At 43.4% G+C, this 25,700-nt stretch overlaps 1 protein-coding gene across 5 annotated transcripts in view; it reads right to left on the bottom strand.

Moving 5' to 3' along the window:
- Positions 1-25,700, bottom strand: part of Bbs9 (Bardet-Biedl syndrome 9) — a 453,439-nt gene that overhangs the window by 395,964 nt on the left and 31,775 nt on the right. For all 5 annotated transcript variants that reach the window (XM_052754897.1, XM_052754886.1, XM_052754921.1 and 2 more), the window contains 2 exons: positions 21,684-21,748; positions 15,657-15,770 (listed from right to left, as the gene is read on the bottom strand). In XM_052754897.1, coding sequence (XP_052610857.1) covers positions 15,657-15,770; positions 21,684-21,748 — 179 coding nt within the window. The remainder of the gene's footprint in view (positions 1-15,656; positions 15,771-21,683; positions 21,749-25,700) is intronic.

Here is a 25,700-nt window from a genome sequence, read left to right as displayed (position 1 = left end):
ACATACATACATACACACACACACACACACACACACACACACACACACACACACACACACCATTATATCTCTTGTTATATCAAGAGACAAACTCTACATATGATGGATCAAAAACTATGCCATGATATTATTTAGAGTTAAGGAGTCAACCATGAGGAAAAAATAATAAAGTTAATGCTAGATGTGGCAAAGTATATCTGATCAGGCTGAAGTAGGAAGGTCACGAGTTCAAGACAAGCCTGGGCTACATAACAAGACCATGCGGACAAAAGTAGAGAGAGGATAAAAATGGAGAGAGGTAGAAAAAAAAGCAAGAAGTGAAAGAAAGAGAGGAGAAGGAAAGAAAGAGTATAACAGAGTATCTTGCTGATATCATTATATTAATAATATCTTTCTCCATCTAATATCTCATCTCCTAGAAGTTTCAGCCCTGCAGTAGAATAAACCATATTAGAGGGTGTCCTTAAACTCCCTTCCATCACTAAAATCATACATGAATGTGTGTGGTATATAGAATTCTCAAGTAGGAAAGGAGGAGATCGACTAGGCAATATATTCTTATACTAAAAAGCCACGGGGAGAGGACTTGCTGCCACACTTCTAACTTGCTTCAGTAACTGCGAGATACAGCACACCCAACTCTCCTACAGTGAGTACTATATACATCCTCAGACTCTGCCATGATATATTGGCCTTTAAAACCCAGACAAACAGAACTATTGCCAGATCATCTTGAAACCAGGGGAAATTTACAGGAACGACATCTCAGGCACATTGGAGCACCTTCATTTTAGCATCTTCGTTAACTGAGCAGACCATTACCCAAACGCCTACCAACCACTTACACTTAATCCAATACAGTTAATAAGCACTGGCTTCTCACAGATGATCTATTCTACACACTGACAAGAAGACAACATGGTCCTCAGGGGGCTGGGTGGGAAAAGCAAAGAAAGAAGCAAAGGTGAATGATGGAGCCAATTTCCTAAGTTTCAAAAGAATTTGTCACCATCCTTCAGAAAGAAAAGAACCATTGACTGAGTCCCAAACTATATTATGTGTTGATCAATCAGGAACAGCCTAATACTGCTGAGAAAAACCACAGAGTAACTGAGTTTGGAATAACTTTTCATGGAGAGGCAAAAGTTAAACATCATGTTCTTATGAGCACCAGCGACAGTGGACATATTGATCGTGCAAGGCCCTGTTCCTAATATACCTGGACCACATAAAACCGCTGCCAAGGTCTGAAACAGTCACAACAAATCTCTCGGCCTTGCAGCATAAAACTCAGTTGATAATTTCTTTGTCTAACACCTAATAAAATTCATTCTTCCAAAATTGTGGAAAAGCTCAGCACAGTCCTCCCTTATTATAAAGTTTCCTGTTACAAGGTTGCAAGATTTACACATATGTTAGGCTTTATTGTTGAAAAGAGGCCTCCTCATAACACCCTCTTTGTTATAAGACTCCACGCTGTGCCTCGGGGCTAGGTATATAATGAGAGTGAAACGAATTCAGACAGATTGTCGAGGAAAAAGCAAAAAAGTGAGTTTCTTTTTAGCCATCTCCCTAGACTCTCTGCTCCATGGAGCTTTTCATCTTAACTGTTTTGTTCTTTTTTCCTTTTCTTGTTATGTATTTCTTTCAGTAAATGAAACATGACGGATTATTAAAACCAGTTTGTACTACTTTAGAAACTGTTGATTTTCTTCTGCCTTCCAAAACTTTCTCCAAATGTCATCTTTAGAACAATGATCTATATTAGGACTTGATCAAGCAGCTGCAAACAGCCATATGAAATCTTAATTTTCCACTCACAGACTATGTTCACAGTCCCCTAACATCATGAATGTAACTTTCCAAATTAGATTTAGGAATACCTCTGTTATTGTTTCCATATTAAACACTATCTCATTTTAGCCAAAATCTGGAAATACTGACTTAAAAGCTTAGTGTGTGCATGTGTGTGTGCGTGCATGTGTGTCTGTATGTGATGGGGTGGGGGAGGAAGAGTGTGGAGATCAAAGGAAGCCTCAGTGTCAATCCTGACCTTCCATCTTGCTCGGGCCAGGGTCTCTCTTCACTGCTCACAACTGTGAACGCCAGGCTTGCTGGCCCACTGGCTTCTAAGGATCTCCTGTCTCCATCTCACGAGCAAGGGAACACAGACCCACACCACTATACTTTACTTTCCTGGGTTCTGGGGATACGAACTCAGACACTGATGCTCGCACAGCAAGCCTTTTACTCACAGGGCCACCTCTCCACTGTGAACTCATTTTTAACTTAGGTAAAAAAAAAAAAAAATTCAAATATTAAGACAATATACAAGACTTATTTAATATACCAAGCTTACCATTTCTGAAATTGCAAATTAGCCAGAAGTAATAGAATAAGCATGTATTTGTGTTTTGAAAGTATAAAAACTAAACAAGTATAATACCATTCTTCCACATAAAGAATGCCTACTAATACTAGAATTTTAGTCTTAATATTTGGGTAATACTTTACTGTGGTAATAAGGATCAAAACTGAGATATCTACAGTAGCCTTATTCATAGTTGCCAAAAAAATCAGAAATAATTCTAAGTCCTAAGATAATCTTAATTTTTATATTTGCATATCCTTTCTTCAGGACACTTAGGTCCTGAAGTGATGAGAACTGAGCCAGGGCTCAGACGCGCCACGCCAGGGCTCTTCCACTGATCCACATCCCCAGACCACTACTGAACATTTGTTTCTCTTTTCTCTCTTTCCCCTTGCTTTTCCTTCCTGCTGTCTTCTCTCTTCCTTCCAGTCATCTTCCCTCTTCCCTTCTTCCTTTCCTCCTTTCTTTCTTCCTTCCCTGTCTCTGTCTTGGCAGAGTCTCACTATGTAGCACGCTGACCTCAAACCCATGATCCTTCCGTGTCAGCCTGAGTACTGGGGATTCGGGGTATATGCCAGCTTGTTGGAACTCTGCATATCACAATGTCATCTGAATCAGATAGCTTTCCCAATTCAAAAAAATAATGTGATAAAACACATGTGTGGGGGCTGGAGAGGTGGCTCAGCGGTTAAGAGAACTGGCTGCTCTTCCAGAGGTCCTGAGTTCAATTCCCAGCACCCACATGGTGGCTCACAACCATCTACACCGGGATCTGATGCCCTCTTCTGGCATAAAGTCATATATATGTCATATACACATACATATGCAGATAGAGTCCTCATACATAAAATAAATAAATCTAAAAAAAATGTATAGATTTAAAATAACCAAATCCTACCAAAACTACCACTTTGGCTTGGTGGCACACATTTATAATCCTGTCACTTGGGAGAAGGAGACAGAAGGATCACCATGAGTTCAAGGTCAGCCTACATATTGAGTTCTAGGCCAACCTGAGATATATAGCATGAGGTGGTTTGAACAAGAATGCTCCCCCATAGCTCATATATTTGAATGCTTAGTCAACAGAAAATGGCACTATTTGAGGATTAGGAGATGTGGCCTTGTTAGGGGAGGTGTGTCACTGGGGGAGGGCTTTGAGGTTTCAAAAGCCCACGTCTCTTCTCTTTCTACTTATGGATCAGGATGTAGCTCAGCTACTTCTCCAGCTCCACGTGTGCTGTCGTACTCCTCGCCATGACAATCATGGACTACGCCTCCGAAAGTGTAAGCCAGCCCCCAATTCAATGCTTTCTCTTCTAAGAGTTGCCTTGGTCATGATGTCTCTTCACAGCAATAGAACAGTGACTAATACAGAGTGAAACCCTATCTCAGGAAGAAAAGAAAGAAGGAAGGAAGAGAGGGAGGGAGGGAGGGAGGAAGGAAGGAAGGAAGGAAGGGAGGGAGGAAGGAAGGAAGGAAGGAAAGAAAGAAAGAAAGAAAGAAAGAAACTACCATTTTAAAGAAAAAAAAAGACAAGGTTTCTATAAATTGCCAAGGTCTTCTGTCTTCCAAACAGCTGGGATGTATGTATACGCCACACCCACCTAGGGCCACACATCAACCGTCCCTGTCAATGACAATGCTGACAAGACTTTCCTATCATCACATTCAGCCGCCAGAAACAAGTTGGGATTTGTGGTGGTGTTCTTCAAACAGCCCAACAAGTTTCAAATCATCATTTACCCTCCCTTGTCGTTAGGAATAGCAAGCAAAAAGGTATAAAGAAATCAGTATTCACCTTCCTCAAAAGTAACAACTTGAAATAATCGTGTCTCTTAAATTGCAGACTCCATGGGGTTGTCTTTAGAACCCTCAAGAACTACACGTTTTACTCAGTACAATACACAAGACAATGTCATTTGAAAGTTACATTATTTATGGTATTTAAAAGTATATTATTTTATGGGCCTTGGACCACAGATTTTATAAATGTTGTATACATGATAAAATCCAGCGCAGGATGAGAGTTAACCCTTGATCTGATTTCTCACTGTGGACTCATAAAGGAGCTTAAGACAAATGAGGAATTCTCCGATGTTTACGACACCTACACATCCATGCTTAGGCGGGAACAGAAGCCACTGACAACAGTCTTCTCTAACCTTAGCCTCTGACATTTCAACCACGTGTTAGAAAAGGGGGCCGCATGGCTCCCTGGTGAAGCAAGGGCTATCCAAACATCCATGGATTCCCTAGGAGGAAAACAGCATTAATCTTTTATTAGCAGTGACACCCTCACAGAAGACACAAAGCTGAGTTCCGGCTGTTCCTTCGCCCCAGCAGAGCCTATCAGTTCACTCTCTGGATAGCAATCAAAGACTCCAGCTGGCTCTGGGAGCAGCCTCTCTAGAACCACATGTGGCCGCTAATATGTGCCCTTGGCAGATGAAAAAAAAACGCCTCCACTTTAGACAATGTGGAGTTATTTGAGTTTGCCTTATCCTTCAATTCACTATTTTCTTTGGCGGATCTTTTATTCCAAAGACTTCACGAATTTTATTTATGTGACAATATAATCCTATACAAGTTTATAGAAGTCATTTTATTATTTGAAAAATATTCCACTATGCTCACATATATCAATGGTAAAATTATGTTCACTTCCTTTACTGACAATTATACTTCAAACATACTGGAACTTTGTATAGTATGTTCTTTCTACCTTAGTCACAGCTGAGGACTAGTGTGCCGCCACACCTCTCTAATCCACACCACGCCACATTATGTCTGCACTGTGGCATTATAGTTCCTTGATGAAGTCTACCTTTCTTAGGTTCCATTTGACTTAAAAAAAAAAAAATCAATGTAGAATACTGAAGGAATTAAAGGAAATGATCTTCCACACCACATACAGGGAAGGTAGTATCAAGAAACCAACAGCAAGGCTGGGGCACATCTGTAATCCCAGCATTCAGTCTTCTGAGACAGGAGGATCACAAGTTTGAGAGTAGGTGAGACACTATCTCAAAAAAGGAGGTTGGAGTTGGGAATATATACTTTAGTTGATTGAGCACTGGCCTAAAACAATGCACTAGCCTGGTGGTGATGGTGCACGCCTTTAATCCCAGCACTTGGGAAGCAGAGGCAGGCGGATCTCTGTGAGTTCCAGGCCAGCCTGGTCTACAGAGTGAGTTCCAGGACAGTTATGACTGTTACACAGAGAAACCCTGTCCTGAAAAAAACATAATGTTCTAGGTTCAAATCTCCAGCATTGCATGGTAGCTAGTGTATGCCTATAATCCCAGTACACGAAAGACATCAGGAAGACTGAGAGTTCAAGGTCACCCTTGGCCTCAATAGAGAATGTAAGATCAGCCTACACTATGAGATCTTGTCTCCAGGAAAGTGTGTTCAGAAGTGAAGTACCTCATATTAAATATTACAGAATTTAGATAGTTGTTTAAAGTCAAAACTATTTTGATCCATGAAGTTTATAACAGATACTCAGCAGTTTGAATGTCATATTACACACTAAAGTTAATGATGAAAGGATAAAGAATGTACAGAAGGAGGAGACACAAACCTGTTTCTCTTGCCAAGCTTGACTTGTGTGAGTGCTGCAGCTGGAATAACGGAAAACAGTTTTGAGTACAGATAACTCAGGAGGCCTGGTAGCCACCCCCACTTCATCAGTAGGGGCGCTGTGTCTACCCTGACTTGTACACTGTGGTAGCCGTTCACATGTGTCTTAGTCAGGGTCTCTATTGCTGTAATAAAACACCATGACCAAAAGCAACTGGAGGAGGAAAGGGTTTATTTCGTCCTACAGCTTATGGGCAGGAACTCAAATAGGGCAGGATGGTGGAAGCCAGGAACTGATCCAGAGGCCATGGGGGAAGACTACTTACTGGCTTACTCCCTTGGCTGCTCTTACTGCTTTTTCATAGCACCCCAGGACCCATCACCCACAATGGGCTGGGCCCTACCACACCAATCACCAATCAAGAAAAGGCACCACTGCCTTGCCTAAGGGAGGACCTGCTGGGGACAGTTTTCCAACTCAGAGTCCCTCTTCACCAATGACTCCAGCTTGTGTCAAGTTGACATGTCTACTGAAAACAAAAATGAACTTCAAAAGGTGCCTAGATTGATGGCACAATGTTATCTGTTCTTAAAACTACCCCCAAAGCCTAATGTGCACACCTACTGATGCGCTCAAGTATGAAATGTCTCCCACAGGACTGTGTATTGAAGGCTTGGTCCCCAGGTGCTCACAGTATCTTGGGAGATGGTTGAAAGTTCAGGAGATGGGAACTAGTTATAGGAAACAGGTTACCTGGGGCAGACCTTCCTGTGTCCCTCTCTGCTTCCTGCCCTCCATGAATTGAACTGTTTGCTCTTCCACATGCTCCTCACCATGCTACACAACCACCTCATCCTCTCATTGGCACAGCAATGGAGTCAGCCAGCATGGAGTGAAACCTCTAAAACTGTGAGCCAAACACTGTCTTCCTTTAAGTTGTTGTTCTCAGGTATTGGTTACAGCACTAAGAAGTCTAACATATCAGCCTTGCCCAACCACATGGCTATTTTGGCTAAATCTTTTAATGGTACTTATTTAGCACCTACTACGTGCCAATAACTGCTTGACACTACATAAACAGTAATAGACAAGACATGGGCTCTGCCAGTGTGGAAAAAAAATCTCCCTCTCCTTCCTCTCTTGGAGTCTCTGCTGACCTTCTCTGTAATTAGCAAAGCAAGAGAATGGGTGAGAAATTAGGAAAGGTGTGGCTTTCGGATTGTCTAACTCTGACAATCTCACATCTCTATGACATGCAGCAAGAACATCACCCTCTCACCTCTGGTTTGGCATTCTGCAAAATGATAGTTGACAAGCTTAATGCAGTATCACAACATAAAGGAGATATGACAGCAGTTATCTTTCCAGATAGTCTTCACCATTAGTAAATATAAAACTTCCTGGTCAAAATCAAACTCCAGCGAACATAAAAACTCCATATAGCAGTGAGGTTGTGAGAAACAGAATAGGTGCCAGAGAGATGACTCAGTTGGTAGAGGGCTTGCCACAAAGTATGGAGACCTGGGCTTGGATCCTCAGTGCCCAAGACAAGCCAAGTACGGTGGTATGCACTGTGGTGACATTTGTAATCTAGGAAATAAAGCTTGCCTGAAGAGCAGAGGACAGAGCTAACCACAGAGTTAGCCACAGAGGTCAGGCAGTGGCTGACCCAGCACTCAGGAGGCAGAGGTAGAGGCACAGATCCATCTGGATTTCTGTGAGTTCAAGGCCAAACTGGGCTACACAAGATTAATCTAGTCTGAAACAGAAACAGAGCCAGGCAGTGGTGGCTCACATCTTTAATTCCAGCACTTGGGATCACACACCTTTATTCCTAGCACTAGGAAGGTTGAAACAGGAAGTGATAGGGCTGGGCAGAGAAAGGAATATAAGGCGGGAGGAGACAGGAATTAGGCCCTTTTGGCTGAAGACTCGGAGGCATTCAGTCTGAGGATTCGTGGAGACAGGATCTCACCTCCCTTTCAACCTGAGGATTCCATAGTGGTGAGAAGTTTCTCTAGTGGCTTGTTCCTTTGTCTCTCTGATCCTTCAGCATTTACCCCAATATCTAGCTCCAGGTGTTTATTGTAAGACCATTTAGGATTCGTGCAACAATGCACCTGTAATCCCAGCACTGGGGAGGTAAAGAGTGGGATCCCTGGAACTCACTGGCCAGCCAACCTCACTGGATCAGTGATCTCCAAGTTCAGTGGGAGACCTCATCTTAGAAAGGAAGTTTCTCAGAGAGAAACTGAGGAAGACATGTAACATAGACTCCTGGTGTCTGAGCTCCATGCACGCATGCACACACCCTCATGCTTTTACAAACATACACACAAAGAAAGAGAATAAGTTGTACAGGAAAGGAACAATATGACTACATCAACACACACGAATGAAAATCCAAGAACACTCTGGAAAAGATATTCAGATAATGGCATTACTCTATACTAGCAAATAACTCACACAATAGAAATAAAAGATAACCTCTCCAAGAGTCTACCAGAATCATTCCAACTTAACTGAACTAAATAACTTTATGAGGTATAACCATTTCTTCAAATTCATCATTGGGATTAGCATCAAAAAACCTTTTCAACAATAATGTGTATCTCACCATCAACAGATAAGAGTGAGGCTCCAGGTTGCACTTTGTGAAGCCAATGTCTCCAAACTCCACGCTTCTCTAGAAGTGGTGAGGTAGTGAGCAACAGAGTACAAAAGTGTTTCTAAAATCCCCAAATTTAGAGGAAGTTGGATCTAGAGGTGGATTGGACGGTGTGGGGAAATGGAAAGGCCCCACACCAAAAGATCTCCTTTACAACACTCCTTGTCAGACAAGAAAAACAAAGATGTTACCATTTTCCTATTGTTTACAAAATGAAACAGTAAGAAAGAAGATCAACTCTAAAAAGAAATAAACATAGCAGCTAGACCAAACCCGCAGTAACTGATGTATATGAGAAGATTGCCAGAGGGGAGGCTGGGCTGCCACAGGAAGCAGCACTCACAGGGACAAAAGAAAAGTGGGCAGTTGGGTGGAACCAGCTTTTTCTGGAATACAGTCAAATGGATAAAGGAAGAAATGGGGATAATGCCAGGAAAGCTAGAGAAAATTCTTACAAAACGCTCCAAAATCTGAGACCATGTCCCCTTCCTTCCAAGATACAGCTAGCAGGCCACTGGTTTTGTGAATGCCACCTCATCCTAGTAGGTGAGTTCAGCATACCGACCACCCATGTGGTGTAAAATGCACACTATCCAGTAGTACAAGATTCAAGACACTGAATAAGCAGGGCGGTGGTGGTGCACACCTTTTATCCAAGCACTTGGGAGGCAAAGGCAGGCAGGCGACAGCTGTGAGTTCAAGGCCAGACTAGTCTACAGAGCCAGGGCTACACAGAGAAACCCTGTCTGGTGTGGGTGGGGGGGACAAAAAAAAAAAAACACTGAACAAAACTGTGGCCGAGAGAACTAATGCCAGGTCCTCTGGTCAGGCTATCACAACTTCAAACAACCTCTCTCTTTCCATCCCTCCTGACTGCCCACAGACAGGTGACAAGCAGAGGCAATGGACAATAATCAGAACTCCAAACAGTATGTCAAGAAAGGAAAGAAGCCCATCTGACTGGAGCAAAACTCCACCAGCTCTGAAGCAGATAAGCCCAGAAAGAGACGGCCAACCTAAGCTCTTGATGGCTGGACCATCTCTCCAGCTCTTAAAAAAAAAAAAAAAAAAAAAAAAAAAAAAAAAAAAATCTTTTTTAAAGAAAAGCTTTGTAGTTAGTTGTATGTCTGTTTGTTGTCAGTTGAAAGTAGATGCACTTATGAGGAAATAGAAAACACTGAAACTTATTTTAATTTACCAAAAGCTACTTGAAAACTGTGACACTAAATATTTTAATTACTGTATACATTTTTTCCTATCAAATCTTATACTAGAAGTTAAAACTTGGATTTCCTTTAATATGGCAAGAAAGCACACAGAAGCCATATAACAACATAATACACACAAACACACACACACACACACACACACACACACACACACACACACACACGTTTGTATCCTGGGAAAGCCATGCTGAAATGCACATGGTGGGGGTCTTTGGGGTGGTGTGTCAGGTCCTGCACAGAACCTTGTGTGGCCGCAGGGCGACCTTCCCGACACCCTGCCTGATCTTGCTATGCCCTGCAGGTTCCCTTCTGATCTACTTCCTGTAAATGACGTGGACTACTTCCTGTAAATGATGCTTGCTTGTAAACGAGCTTTCCTGATACAGAACTACATCTTATTCTCTCTGTGCTACTGTAACAAAGTACCTGTGTCTAGGTGATTCACAAAGAACTGCCACTTACTTACTGTAGTTCTGAAGGACAGGAGTTCATGGCTAAACTGTCACCAAGTCACTGTGTGGTGAGGGCCCCGCCTCCCTGCCTGCCTGCCTGCCTGAGTTAAATCCTCAGGACCCATGTGGTGGGAGAGCACTGGCCCCTCAGGTTTTCTTCTGACTGTCACACGTCCACCATGGTCCATTTTCTCTTCCTTCCCGCCCCTTCCCTCTCACTCTGGCCTTTGCTCTTTCAGACACACATAAATGCAATAACAGTTTTCAAATTACATACTTAAGTTTGGCCAAACCAAACTGTAGTCCTTTCTGATAAGAAAGTCATTCTAAATAGAACAGCAGCCCAGAGAGGGAGCGCATTGGCATAGGTAATCCCACAAGCTTCTTAATACCAAAGCCTGGGTTAGACTGACTCCTCTATCAGTAAAGCAAGTCTTGAGCAAATTTTCCAACTGCAAAGCACTGAGAAACTGGAGTAAGGGCTGGTGGGGTGGGGATGCAGTGTGCTTCTGTGCCTATAATAGGGCTGGTGGGTGGGGATGCAGTGTGTCTCTGTGCCTACAATAGGGCTGGTGGGGTGGGGATGCAGTGTGCTTCTGTGCCTATAATAGGGCTGGTGGGGTAGGGATGCAGTGTGCCTCGGTGCCCACAATTTAGCATCATCAGAAACACTGTCAGAAACCCAGATCTTAGGTCAAGCTTCAGAATAATAAGACTCAGAACCTGCATTCACCATGGTCTTATGATTCAAATGCAAATTAAAATTCCAGGTGTACAGCTAGGAAGAATTCCCATATTACAGTCTATCAGATATTACCTAATAATTTTGCTTTAGAAAACACTTCTTGGGGTTGGGGATTTAGCTCAGTGGTAGAGCACTTGTCTAGCAAGCACAAGGCCCTGGGTTCAGTCCTCAGCTCCAGAAAATTAAAAACAAAACAAAAAAAAAAAAGAAAGAAAGAAAGAAAACACTTCTTTGTAACTTGAATACTCATTTTTAGTCAAAGCTAGCGATTTCAGGATAAAATGCCCTTACTTCTGACTTTTGTTATTTTATTTTGTTTTCTGAGGCAAGCTTCATTCCATGGCCTGCAACTCCTCATCCTCCTGCCTCCACCTCGGCAGTGCCAGGACTAGAGGGCCACCACTTGGGGCTGAACACCTCCTCTTGATCAGAGGCAGGCCCAAGCAGCACACAAAATTGTCTAGGCCTGCCATCTAGTGGTACCTCGTTGTGATGCACGGTCTCGTCTCACCTAGTCTAAATCAGCACCAGGGATTTTCTCTTGATCCCATTTCTAAAACCCTGAATTTTCTTTGCATTGTCTGGTTAATTCTAAGTAACATTCAAGTTAAAAGAATGACTAACTCTTAAGTGCTTCCTGCATGCGCCAGGAGGATCCTGAGCCAGCCCCAACTACTCAGCCAGTTCCAGCCAGTTCTTGCCAGTTCCAGCCTGGTCTATAGGAGGAGACCTTGTCTCCAAAAAAGCAAAACATACAAACAAAAGAGAGAGACGTGCAGGTTAATCACACTGGAGACGTCAAGCTTGGAAAGGGATTCCTTCCAAATGAACACAGCTTGGGAGTGACTCATTTTCTCCTCCCATGTTCTATACATTCTACCTGCTTATTTCATAATCAAGAAAAAACCATTTCACAACCTCCAGACTTCATAATTCCCACATTCTGGCAAACCTTTTTTCCAGTGTTGGGGACTGAACACGGGGCTGCAAGCATACCACCGACATTCCCTCAGGCAGAGTTTTGTTTTATGACAGGGTCTTGTCTAGCCCAGGCTAGCCTTTGATTCTCAAAGCTGACCTGCAACTCCTGACTCTCCTGCCTCCATCTCCTCTGTTTCAAATTGCAAAATGTTTTATTCTCAACCAAAGAAAAGTAAAGTATGTCAGAATGACCTCTCACATTTTTTGAAAGTCACTTTTTAAATGTGAGTCACAATTTAGGAAGTAAGAGAAGGACAGGGTCACATAAGTTCCAGGTGAGGCCTTGTTTTCAGCTAATCACACTTATTCATAGGGAAGAAAATGCCTCTTCACTCATCTTAGTTTTAAAGCTGAGGTCCTTCAACCAAAGACAGCTTCACAGAAGAAAAGCATGTAAAAAAAATAACAGTTTTACATGGCCTGAGGGCCTTCGTGAGTAAATGAAGACCAGAAGGATAAATTTATGTAGTAGAATATTTTAAGGTGTGTTACTTTTATTTATGTTGCATTTGTTTAACTCTGTGAAGCTGTGTTACTGTGCCTGTCTGAAACACCTGACGGTTTAATAAAGATCTGAACAGCCAATAGCAAGGCAGGAGGAAGGATAGGCGGGGCTGGCAGGCAGAGAGTTATATAGAGGGAGAAAATCTGGGAGAGGTAGATTGGAGATGGAGCAGCCAGAGAGAAGGAGGAGGACTCCAGGAGCCAGCCAGCAGCTACACAGCAAGTCATGGAGTAAGACTAAGATTTATAGAAGTAAGAGAACAGGAAAGGCCCAGAAGAAAAAGGTAGTTGTGATAATTTAAGTTAGGGAAAGCTGGCAAGAAATTAAGCCAAGCTAAGGCCGGGCATTCATAAGTAAGAATAAGCCTCCATGTGTAATTTATTTGGGAGCTGGGTGGCGGGCCCCCCAAAGGAGAACCAGGAAAACCCCAACAATAACTTTACCTGTTAATTTTTAGCCCGCGTTGGATGAAGAAGTGGGTTGTCACAGAGAAGTGTGACAGGACACCTGGGTCTGAGCTGAGAGTCGTCACAGCAGGAGGCGCTCAGCATGGCTTCCTGTTAACGTCTCCCCTGACAGCTGAATTCAGAGAGATCCCTCTACTTGGCATAGGAAGCCCATCTCTCACATGAGAGTCACGTGACCTGTGGGGTGGGACTTCAAGGCGATCTGCCTCAACAGTGTCCATCAGTGTGTGGGGTGGGGGTGGGTAGGGGGTTGTTGGCTCGTTTGTTTGTTTTGGTGCTGAGGAGAATGCCCAGGCCTCATAAATGCTAATCTCAACGAGCCACATGCCCAGCCCCATGGACCTGCATTTTAGAATAAAATTCTGAACCCCATCACATCACTCTGGAAGTCCATTAAGAAATCCACTAAAAGCATTGCACAGAAGCAAAGAATATGTTTATTTTAGTTATGTTAACTTGGTCTGATGATAAATAAAAAGTCCAATTCAATCTCTATAGCACGTGGTACATAACCTGAACTACAGCAATGCTACAAAAACAACTACTTTAAGGGGCCAAAGCACTTTTCTTCTCAGATCATAACTGTTTGGACTCCAGATGTAGAGTAATTTTGTTTCACTGTTTGTTTGTTTGTTTGTTTGTTTGTTTTGAACAGGACCACACTCTTATCCCAAGCTATCTAACCTAGGCTAGTCTTGAATTCATAGCAATCCCTCTGCCTCAGCTTCCTAAGTACCAAGAGTAAAGGCATGAGCCACCACACCCAACTAGATCCATAGAACTTAGCAACATGCTAAGAGTAGGCAAGGGAGATGAGGACCCTCGAAGATGTCAGGCATTTTTAAAGTGTGGCCATCAATTTGAAAAGAGAAGTAAGGTGGGAGGAGGCATTTTACTGACAGCTCCCCTCTCACTCAAATCTGAGCTCTTCCTCTCCTCTTCTCATTTAGCGCATCCTCATCGAGCAGCCCCAACATTCCCGCTACTCAGGTAAGTAATTATATAGCCTGTTAAGTGTTTGGTTTCTTATTACTTTCATTATGCGAAACTTTGGGGGCTAGAGAGATAGCTCAGTGGTAAAGAACCTTTGTTGCTTTAGTGTTAGATTGATTTACAGATTTATTTCATGTGTGTAAGTGTTTTGCCTGCATGTATGTGCACCCTTTTATGCCTGGTGCTAGCAGAAGCCAGAAAAGGCTTCAGATTCCCTGGAACTGCAGTGATTATTATGAGCCACCATGTGGATGCTGGGAACCAAACCAATGAGTCACACTTGTTGCTCTTACAAAGGACCCAAGTTCAGTTACCAGCCCCATATGGCAGCTCACAACGATCGAGTTCTAGGGAATCTGCCACCCTCTGGCATCCTTAAGCACCTACCTGCATGTGGTGCATATAAACACACATAACAAAAACATACACACACACACACACACACACACTAAAAAAAAAGAATAAAAAAAAAACCCTCAAAGCTAATCACATAGTCTACAGGTGATACATGCACATAATGTAAACACAACCACAAAAATCACACATTGCCACCACAACCCAATACCACTAGCTCCTCTTCAACAAGGTTACGATGCAGTGAAAGAACATTAGTTACAAATCAGAACCTTCTTGTTCAGCACCCTGGTGAATCTGAAGTCCTGGGTCTGGATGAACATACTGCAGGAAGCCTTTTAATGCTTAGCAAAAGAAGTATACGCCGGGCGGTGGTGGCGCACGCCTTTAATCCCAGCACTCGGGAGGCAGAGCCAGGCGGATCTCTGTGAGTTCAAGGCCAGCCTGGGCTACAGAGTGAGATCCAGGAAAGGCGCAAAGCTACACAGAGAAACCCTGTCTCGAAAAAAAAAAAAAAAAAGTATACAAAGGGGGAGGAGCCAGCCTGCCTAAGCCAGACGAGCCAGCCTTCCCCTTTAGTAGACACAATTAAAACATCCAGGAAAGAACTGCTTCTGCCCTGAACATGTACATACTCTTTCTCTGGTAATTATCAGCACAATATCACTATTTGCATGGCATTCATATGCTCTTTGGTATCATAAGTAATCTAGAAATTAGAAGGCACACAGAGGAAGACTGCCATGAGGAACACACTTGTGATCCCAGCACATGGACTTTGTGCATAAGAGGATCACTATGAGTTCACAGCAAGTCCAGCCCACACAGTGAGATCCAGGTCAGCCTGGACTACAGTGTGAGAACAGTCCTCAAAAATACATACATACATACATACATACATACATACATATGTACATACGAACATACAAGCAAAAGGCTTTTGAAATCTCAAAGCTGATCCACAAATGACACACCTCCTCCAACAATCCTTCCCAAACAATTCCACCAGCTATGGACCAAGCCCTCAAACATATGAGTCTATGAGTACCATTCTCATTCAAATCACCACAGATTTTTAGAAAAAAAACCCAAAAACCATATAATAATACAAGTTGTGTGAATATCAAACATATCCATTGTTAAAAGTATACTTTCTAAGTATTTTAAGCATCTGAATATAAAACTTTCACTAAAGTACTTACTTAATTCCTTAAAATGCAAACCACATAATATTCCATCGTAATATGACAAAAAGGTATACATCTACCACTTGAAATACCATATGCATGATTCAAAGCAAATTACCTTTTACACCACCAAAGGGTCCGTAAGTCATATTGCAGGCTGTCCTCTGAAGATGGTGCTCATACATTAATTTTATCTGATATTGATTCCCATGTTCTACATTACCCAATGTGCCTATGGAGAAAAAAATTATAAAAGGAGTACTTTAAATCTGTTTATACTGTTTTATATTAATTTCTTCTCAACCTCTGTATCAGCTTTAATTAAATTTTAGTGAAATTAAAAATGACAAAGTAGTAAAAGGTAAGAACAGTTAACATACTGGTCACAGAGAAAGCCAGCACAGTTAAAAAAAAAAAAAAAAAAAAAACACTTAAATCTCAGCTAAATTACACTATTAGAGAAATAATACCATGGGGAGCATTTTATTACATATTTCTATTAGACATGCCTGAGTGAGGTATAATTATTTAAATGACAGCAAGGCCATTTAATTTCAGTTCTAAAATAAATGCAGTTACATTCCTTCAGTTATAAGTTACATTTTCTTGTCCACACTATCAAAACACCAGCCTCTTCACACATTGTGTCCTAATTATTTGAACTAGTGATTAGACCCAGGTCCTTGTGCAAATTGGACAAGTGTCCTACCACTGAGCTATACTGCCAGCCCTTATACTCCAATTTCACAGAGAAATCTTCCAAACTTTCTTCAACAAGTGGACAGGACAATGTGCTTGTCAAGGGCACAGACGGAACTGCAAGCTACAGAGTTGAGATCATGGAGATGAGATCATGGAGGTGTGTGAGGACTGAAGGTGGGTGCTGGGAAGAAAAGGGACTTAAAAAGCAACTCTTCCATAAAGAATTGTAGCTCTCAAAATGCAAATACTAAAGACGGTGCTAAAGTCGTTTAAAGCAACAAAAATAGCCCATTTGATCATTAAAACCATCTAAATCTTGCCGTGATTAGAGATACCTATCACCCCAGCACTGAGGAGGATGGAACAGTAGGGTCACAAATCATGTCAGCCTCCGCTGCTGAAGGAGACCTCTCTCTCAAAGAAAAGGACATTCTAAGTGCATACAGTTACAAGTAAGCACCTGCTTTGTGGTTGGTTTTTAGGGAGTTGGCTTCTGTGTTCAGAAAAACTTGCCAACAAACCCTGAAACTGTAAGAAAATGTATTATTCTACATTTTAGACTAGAAATACCTTAATTATTCAAATAAATAAACTGAAGAAATTCTCCCCCCTCAAAAAATAAATCACAGTATTGAAACCAGGGCATTAGGTCAGATACTATAACCCAGTTCCTGGCTATCTACTGTTTTAAGAACTTTCGGGGAACCTGGTCTTCCCCCACGGAAGGTCCATGGATACCATCTGTGACAATTTCTCAACAGAAAGTGGCATTAAGGCAATGCAGCTGCCAGCGAGACGCAATGGTGTGACCTGGAGTTCTCTGAAGAAGCTCCTGTCCTAGTTAAGGTTTTTATTGCTGTGATTAAACACCATGACCATAAACAACCTGGGAAGGAAATGGTTTTTTTCAGCTTACAGCTCCATTGCTGAGGAAGTCAGGGCAGAACTCAGGGCGGGACCCGCAGGCAGTAACTGATGGAGAGGCCATGGAGGAATACTGATTACAGGCCTACCCACTATTGTTTGTTCAACCTGCCTTCTTAAAGTACCCAGGACCAACAGCCCATGAGTGGCATGACCCACAGTGATCTGGGCCCCTCTCCACATCAATCATCAATCAAGAAAGTGCGTCCCAAGCTAGTCCACAGGCCAATCTATTGAGTCATTTTCTCAGTTGAGATTCCCTGTTTCCAAAATGGCTCTAGCTATGCCAAGCTAACATAAAACTAGCCAGCACAATTGACCCCTTGTCAACTTGACACACAGATACATCACTATTCAACTAGAACCTTTTCTTTCTCAATTGTCCCAAGATGGCCTGTTAATATTAATACCAAAATATAAAACATAAATAACTTTAAAAGTCCCATAAAAGTTCAGTCTCTGTAAATTATCCAAAGCCTCTTTCAAAATACAAGCCTCTCTAAAATATCCAAGGCCTCTATAAAATCCCAAAGTCTTTCCAAACCAATGTTTCTTTAAAATTTAAAATTTTTCTAAAATATCCAAGGTCTCCTAACTGTTGGCTCCCATAAAAATCAAAATAAGTTATATACTTTCTTACTCCAAGAGGGAAGGTCCAAAGCACAGTCATAATCAAATCAAAACCACAGTCCAGCATGGCCAGACTTCTAGACTTAAGATCTTCGTGGCTCCGAAAGGCTTCCCACAGCACACTCTCTGACTCTGCCATCCACAGCACACACAGCATATAAGCTGAGGCAGGTTCCGTTTCACGGCGGCTGTTTTCCTTGGTGGTTGTCTCATGGGAGTGGCATCTCCAAAATACTGGAGTCTCTGCAGCTGGGCTGCACCTTCACCCACACCCTTTTTAACCTTTAACCAATAACCTTTACTTATAACCTTTCCAGGAGACTGTTCAGACTCTGACTCCATATGTGCCAAGTCTTAACTCCTCTCCTTGACCCCCTCAATCCTGGGGCTTTGACATTCTTTAATGGCCTTTCCCAGCTTCTCTTCGGAGACTCCAGCCACGCAACACAGTATCAAGCCTCACTGCATTCCCTGACCCCTCAGTGTTCTCCATGACCCCTTAATGCCTCCACACGCAGCACTACCTGTAGACATTACCAAGTTCAGCTGTCAGCACGAGGTACAGCCTTGGCCCCTCTAGGCCACAGCTTCTGTGTGCTGAGCCTGAAGAAACACTTCCCCAGGAAATTTCACTGCCGTGATGCAGGTCTCTTCTCAGTCACAGCTGATTCTTCATCCCCAGCTGACCAGTTTCAACTGTCCCAGTAAAGCAGAGGTTTCACTTTAGTAGTTCTTAAGTTCAAATGCCAATGGCCCCCAAACAGTCTTTAAAGGGGCTCTCAAACTTCCCTCTGAGACTTCACAAGCCAGGCCTCCACGGTCTGCATCACTCACAACATTCATGTCTTCCAAGCTCCCACAGAACAAACCACTGAGCTCTGAGAACACAACTTTTCTAGCACAAAGCTCCAAAGACCTTCCACAATTGTCTTAAGTCACTGTTCTATTGCTGTGGAGAGACATCATGGCCAAGGCAACTCTTACAGAAGAAAACCTTTAATTGGGGGCTTGCTAACAGTTTCAGAGTTTTAGTCCATTGTCACCATGGCAGGGAGTATGGCAAGCACGGTGCTGAAGTGGTTGGGAGCTACAACCTGATCCACAGGCAGAGACAGAGAGAAACGACCTAGTGTGGGCTTTTGAAACCTCAAAGCCCATCCGCAGTGACACACTTCTCCCAAGAAGGCCACGCCTACTCCAACAAGGCCACGCCTACTCCAACAAGGCCACACCTCCTAATCCTTCTCAAACAGCACCACTCCCTGATGACCAAGCTTTCAAATATATGAGCCTATGGCAGCCATTCTTATTCAAACCACCACAGCAATTCTTCCCCAAAACATCATCAGGTCTGCCACAGCAATACCCCATGATCTGGTTCCAATTTTTGTTCTAGGATTTTTAACTTCTGTGATTCAACACCATGACCATAAACAGCCTGGGGTGGAAATGGCTCATTTCAACTTACAACTTTCAGGTCACACTACATTGCTGAGGGTCAAGAACTCAAGGCACTTGGAAGCAGTGACTGACAAAGAAGCCATGGAGGAGTTCTGGTTACTAGCTTGCTCTCCCTTGTCTGCTCAGCCTGCTTTCTTAAAGGTCCCAGGACCACTAGCCCAAGGGTGGCACCACCTCAACTGATCTGAGCCCTCCCGCATGAACCATCAATCAGAAAACAATCCCAGGCCAATCAGCTGGGGGGGGGGGGGGTTCTCAGTTGGGGTTTACTCTTTCCTAATGACTCTACCTTGTGTCAAGTTGACAGAAAACTAGGTAGCACATTGTGTCTTTCTTCAAGATCCCGCAGTCTGTCTGACCTTGACTAAGCAGAGCACAGGGACTGTGGAGGGATGCTTGATCGTTCATGTGTGTGCTCTATTCACAGTGCTAAGAAGTGGAATCAGTCTAGATGTCTATCAGCAGATGAGTGTGTAATAAAAGGTGGTACATGTAACAATGAAATGTTATTCAGCTATAAAGAAAACTGAAACTTACAATGAACGGCTGTTGATAGAACTGAGAATAAGTAACTGTTGAGCGCTCAGCCCTTAATTCCCTCTAAGACTCAAGGAATATCAAGGAAGACAGAGCAGAGAGAATTTAAGAACACACAGATGATAGAAAGACTACAAAATGCTATCTTCAGAAAGTGACACAGCCATTATAATCGTGACCTTACAGCAGCTATGGCTGTCTGCACTGGGCCTGTCAACAATCAGCTGTGGGTTAGGGAGGGACTCATGAATGAGTCTTTACTACCCCGATGAACAACTGGCTACTGCTGGTGAATTCTGGGGAAGGGGAAGTTACTGTCTTCCCTCGTGCGGCCACTGGCGAGCACCAAAGGATAAGCTCCAGTGGATAGTTCCAAATCCATGGTTACTGTGCCAGCTAGTTTTTATGCCAACTTTACACAAGCTAGAATCATCTGAGAGGAGGGAACCTCAATTGAGAAAATGCCTCCATTAGATCCAGCTGTAGGCAAGCATGCCTATAGGACATTTTCTCAATTAGTGATTGATTAGGGAGGGACGCAGTGAATAGGGACAGCCCTAAGCTAATAAACCTGGGTTCTATAAGAAATCAGATTGAGCACGTCATGAGGAACAAACCAGTAAGCAGCACCCCTCCATGGCCTTTGCATCAGCTCCTGCCTCCAGGTTCCTGCCCTGCTTGAGTTCCTGCCCTGACCACCTTGGATGATGAACAGTGATATAGAAGACAAGAAAAATCAACCCTTTCCTCCCTAAGTTGCTTTTGGTTATGGTATTTCATCACAGAAATAGACACCCTAACTAAAGCAGTTACATTAAGGACACTGATTAAAATCAGTGGGTCACAAAGAAAAAGACATGCATGTATGAAGGTGACTTGTAGAGAAGATGAGGCTGACAGCGTGGGAGGACAAGACCAGCGAAGGAGAAGTGGATGAGATCGACATGAGCTGACTGGGAGTGGGGTGGCAGAGGGTGAGGAGTGGGGGAAGAGAACATAGGGAAATGGGAGGGTAGAGCTGGAACAGGGACAGAGTGGGAGGGCAGGGAGGGAGATACCATGATAGATGAGGACATCATGGGAATAGGAAGAGGCAGGGTGCCGGGGAGGCTCTCAGGAATCTGCACTTGGCTGTGCTGGGGGAGGAGATCTTTTGCTCCACCCCCTTGGCGTCTCTATAAATGCCCTGGGGCAGAGACAGTCGGGGCCTGTTGGAAAGGTTCCAGGCCCTCTCAAGGCTATCCTTTATTTTCTATTTATCTCCGCAATATAAATCCTTCTATCTAATATTTCCTGCTGCTCTCACTCAAGAAAACTCTGGGGAACTGTGGGGTTGGTGGGTAAACGCCCCACAATCCTCAATTTTAATGCTGAAATCAAGGCACAACAGACTACACACTAAACTGGTACCCACAGGACCACATCAGGGAACAAACCCCAATTTAACCTCAAAATGAAGTGTCTTGAGGTCTGGTCGAATGAAGACAACGAGAAGCTGAGAAACTGGAACTAAAAAGAGAAAACACTGAGGTTCACCAAGGAAAGGACATCTCAAACAACTCTGACTCCACAGCTAACGAACAGCCGCTGCTGAACATGTCCTAAGCTTCAGGGGTCCTGAGGATCCAGAACTGCTGTAGCTGGTCACAGGCTGTTCTGGACACAATTCCTGACAGCACGGAGATGATAAGAAATCCTCTGACAAAAACAAGAATACCAGGAATAGTGGGCCAAGACAACGTGTCCAGAATTACAATGAGTGGTAAGGAAGGCTAATGGAGACCAGCAAATCCTCACATGACCACTTTGTATTCACTCCCAAGTACTCTCAAGTCCTTTATCAAGGCCCAGCTTTGTGATGTCAACCCACGTTAAAAGAAAGTCCTCTTACCTGAGACGGAGTAGACGCAGAGCTTTCTGGAATGCAGCACGGCCAGGTGAAGCATCTCGGTGCCTCTGCAAAAGGGGATAGTTTCAAAGGGTTTAAGTGTCAGCTTCAGATATAGCCCAAAAGTTGATACAAATTGTTTTCAAACAGATTCATAACTGTAGCTACTGTGAGTTAATAAAACATAGACACAATTCCATAATCCTATCAACAGGCACCTGCCTCTAATTCAGGCTTCGCAGAAGGCTGAGTTACAAAGTTCCAAAGCAGCCAGATCCACAGAGGGGAATAAATAAAAGAGTAAGAAGAGGAGAGGACCAGGCGTGGTGGACACACCTTTAACTACTGCACTGAGGGCGGAGGCAGGCAGAGATCTGTGAGTTCCAGGCCAATCCAGTCCACAGAGTAAGGGCCAGCTGGTATAGAAAGACCTCGTCTCCAAAAACAAAAAAGAGTAAGAAGGAAAAGGGAATGCAAAAGAGGAAGGTACTGAGGGGAGGGAGAGGAGGTGGGGGGAAAGGAAGAGATGCTTCCTGAGCCTTAAACCAAACACAGGCCCTAAAGAATCAGCCCTGAGCCTGTCTGTGAGTCCGCTCCCCAGCGAAGAGCTCCACGCTCTGCTCCCTCTTTCTGACCAGCTCACCTATGACTTCAGGCTAGCCACATAATCTCCCTGGGCCCATCCCCCTCTGGGAAATAAGAGGTTTCAATTAACTGAATGCAAGTTTGTGAAGCGCCTGAGCTGAAGGAGCATCCATGCTGTCGGTAGTAACAATGGCACAGATTACTTCCAGATCCCAACTCTCATTAGAAGTGCTGAAAACTTTCATCTTTGACTAAGTCTCAAATAAAATAGCACCATCTACAGTGCCCTTCTCGCCATGTCAAGTGGCTCCAGAGGCAGACACGGGGCAGAGTAGAAATCCTTAATTCACGGGCTTCAGGGGATCAGACAGATGGACACTAATGAGGAAAGGCTGTGGAAGGCTATGATTAACTGAAGACTACAGCCAGGCTGAAAGAGGTGGCTACTATTTGGTTCTGGGCTTCTGGCCAGATCTCCACAATTTTTCAAGAAAAGCCAGAAAGCAGAGGTTTTATGTGAAACCTCCTGGTTCTTAAATATTAACAGCTCTTTTAAATTTAAAGCACCACAGGCCAACATGCACACGCAGCCTCCAGCACGGAATCTGGTAAAGTCAATGGAAAGTGCAAGGAATAAAAACTGAAGTCGGAAGGCTTGATTCTGACTCTCCCTTCTCCACGGGATCACTGCTCAGAGCCCTGGTGCCCTCCTTACAAAGGAAGATCTCTGCTAGCCAACACACGTACAACGCTGACAGACAGCTCCATTATCCCCATCCTTTGCTCTCCTGCCACAAAAATGGGACTTTCACTACACAACTACCATGGAATTGTGTAGTGCTTTCAGAATGTTTTTATGGACCTGGGTATTCAAAACAATACTTTATCCATGTTCCGTAGGAGAACAAGACGGTGTGGAAAGACAGACAGTACAGTACAGAGGCAGACACAACAGGTTTGCATCTTGGCTGTGTGACTTTATACTCTAAAATTTCTTTATAAATGCAGATCATTATGTCAGGTAAGATTATTGAATCAGGGCTGGAGAAGAGGCTCAGAGCCTATAACTCCAGCTCTGATGCCCTTTTCTGGACTCTGTATACATGTTACATATACATACATTCAGGCACACACATATACACATAAAATAGAAAATAAACCAATTTCTAAAAACAGATGACAAAAGTAGAGAACAGAGTCACTCATTGTCACCCTCCTTCCTTCCCAAGAAGTGGTCACAGAAGTGAGAGCTGGGCCCACCAGATAGATCAGTGTTGATCACAGCTCATGCCACAGGCCAGGCAAACATTGCAAACATTAAACCATCTCTGTAAATGCTCAGAGAAGCAGCAGTAGAGAGAGAGGAAAGGCCGTGCTGTTTGAGTTGAGCTGGCACAGAACAGAGCATCAGGTAACAACTGCACTGAGGGCAGGAATTTTAGGATGAAAGGACTGTCTCCTTAAAGGGATAATTATTCCTCCCAACTCTCTAGCAAGTGAATCTGCCTTCTGATGACTGGTCCCTTAGCCAGGATTGAAGGCACAACTGCAGGCAACTGCATGTCTAAAGCCAGAAGCAGATTCCTGGAGGGGAAACCCTAAGATCATGGAGGACACAGGATGAAACTGTAACAGACAAAAACCATTTCTACCGTGAAAACCTAGAGATCTGGTTTCAAAGCTGTTCACCAGAAGGGATTAATGTCAGGACTGGAGTTTCAGTTCCACCCTCATATTCAGCCTTTCCAGGCAGGTATGCTCACTTAGGAGCTAAGAACCCAAAGCTCCCTTCTGACATTCCCGGCCAGAGAATTTTCAACTTATGGCCAAGGACATAAACTGTCCCTGAGCTGCCTGCCCCATTTCTATCTCTCTTCCTCATCATTTTTCCTATGAAGACATAACTCTAACTGTCACATAGAGAGCTGGGAGCAAGCATTAGTTAATATAAGAGAGCAATGAATAGGTGTCTCATGAGTCCATCAAAAGACCCTGGTGAACTTTAATTCACAGATTTAAAATAGCCTTGGTCTGTCTTTTTCTAGTTCTCTACCTAGGACTTATAATGTTAAGACATCATATTAACTCATGTTTTTTAAAAATGGCAATTTGGGTATAGCTCAGTAGTATAGCAATTGCCTAGCATGCATGAAACCTTGGGTACAGTCCCTAGTACTACAGAGTGAATGGAGAGAAAAGGAGAGGAGAGGGGAGGAGACAAGGGGAGGGGAGAGAAGAGGAGAGGGAAGGGGAGGGGAGGGGGAAGAGGAGAAGAGAGGAGAGGAGGGGAAAGAAGGAAGGGAAAGGGAGAGGAGAACAGGGGAGGAGAGAAGGTAGAAGAGGAGAGGAGGGGAGAGGAGAGGAAGATGAAGAGAGGGGAGGGGAGAGGAGAGAAGAGGGAGGGGAGGAGAGGGAAAAGATATACAATATATATACATATATAGTGATGCACACCTTTAATCCCAGCACTCAAGAAGCAGAGATTACCTTGCTATCAGACTCAAAAAAGGGATAAACTCACTTTGCAATGACTGCTCTCAGTATCTCCTGGTAAATTAGATAAAAAGAAACAGCTTTAAGGTTTGTTTATATGAAGATAGGAGAGCTGTCTCACTTCTGTTCACTTAATCTTCTCAGATCTGATGACATTTGCCAGTTTTAACAGCTCTCGCCCCCAACTCCAAGGCTACAAGCACCTTAGTAGCTCATTAGTAAGTTTCCTGTTAAAAGTACAGGCAGGTGTACCTGATTCATAGACTTCATGATACAGAATAAACTGGCTTCAGATGTAACTTCAGAGGTTCAGAGTTTTAACACTGATAAATGCAGTTTTGACAAACTGTAGAGCACTGACTACAGACAGTCTTGGGAGTCCTTACATTTCTGTGGATTTTACTGGTCCCAGCTTTTAGACACAGGTTAGCACTGGAGAGGGTAGGGAAGACTTGCTCCTTCTTCTTCACTCACCTAACCACTTCCACTCAGTAAATTTCCTCTGGTAATAAATTTAAAGATATGTTTCATTGGGCTGAAACCAGGCCCTAGAAAATGTTCATACCTTTCAACCCAAAGCCATAGCTTTTGCTATGGCATCAAGATGTAAATAGTTCCAATTGTTTTACAAACATTTACAGGGTTCTTGCACAGGTCCACCTCTCCTGCCAGACTCATGCCACAGCAAAACCCTCAGGGGCCCTCCAAATACACCACCAGCCACTGCACCATCTGAAGACACCAACCAGGAGAATACTGGCAGGTTAACTTTACCCACATGCCCACTTGAGAAGACTCCATTATCTCCTAATTTGTTGATACTTTTACAGGATGGATAGAGGCATTTTTCCACCTCTGGCAGATGTGATGGCTCCTGTACTTTTGATTTGGCGGGCCATTTCCCCAAGCTCCTGGAACATCACTGCTGGTACCACCACTCCA

This window comes from Peromyscus californicus, unplaced genomic scaffold (assembly GCF_007827085.1).
Source record: "Peromyscus californicus insignis strain IS unplaced genomic scaffold, ASM782708v3 Scaffold_11__1_contigs__length_118956290, whole genome shotgun sequence".
NCBI lineage: Eukaryota > Metazoa > Chordata > Mammalia > Rodentia > Cricetidae > Peromyscus > Peromyscus californicus.
Note: the sequence above shows the minus strand (reverse complement) of the source record. Positions and strands in the feature narration are given on the sequence as shown.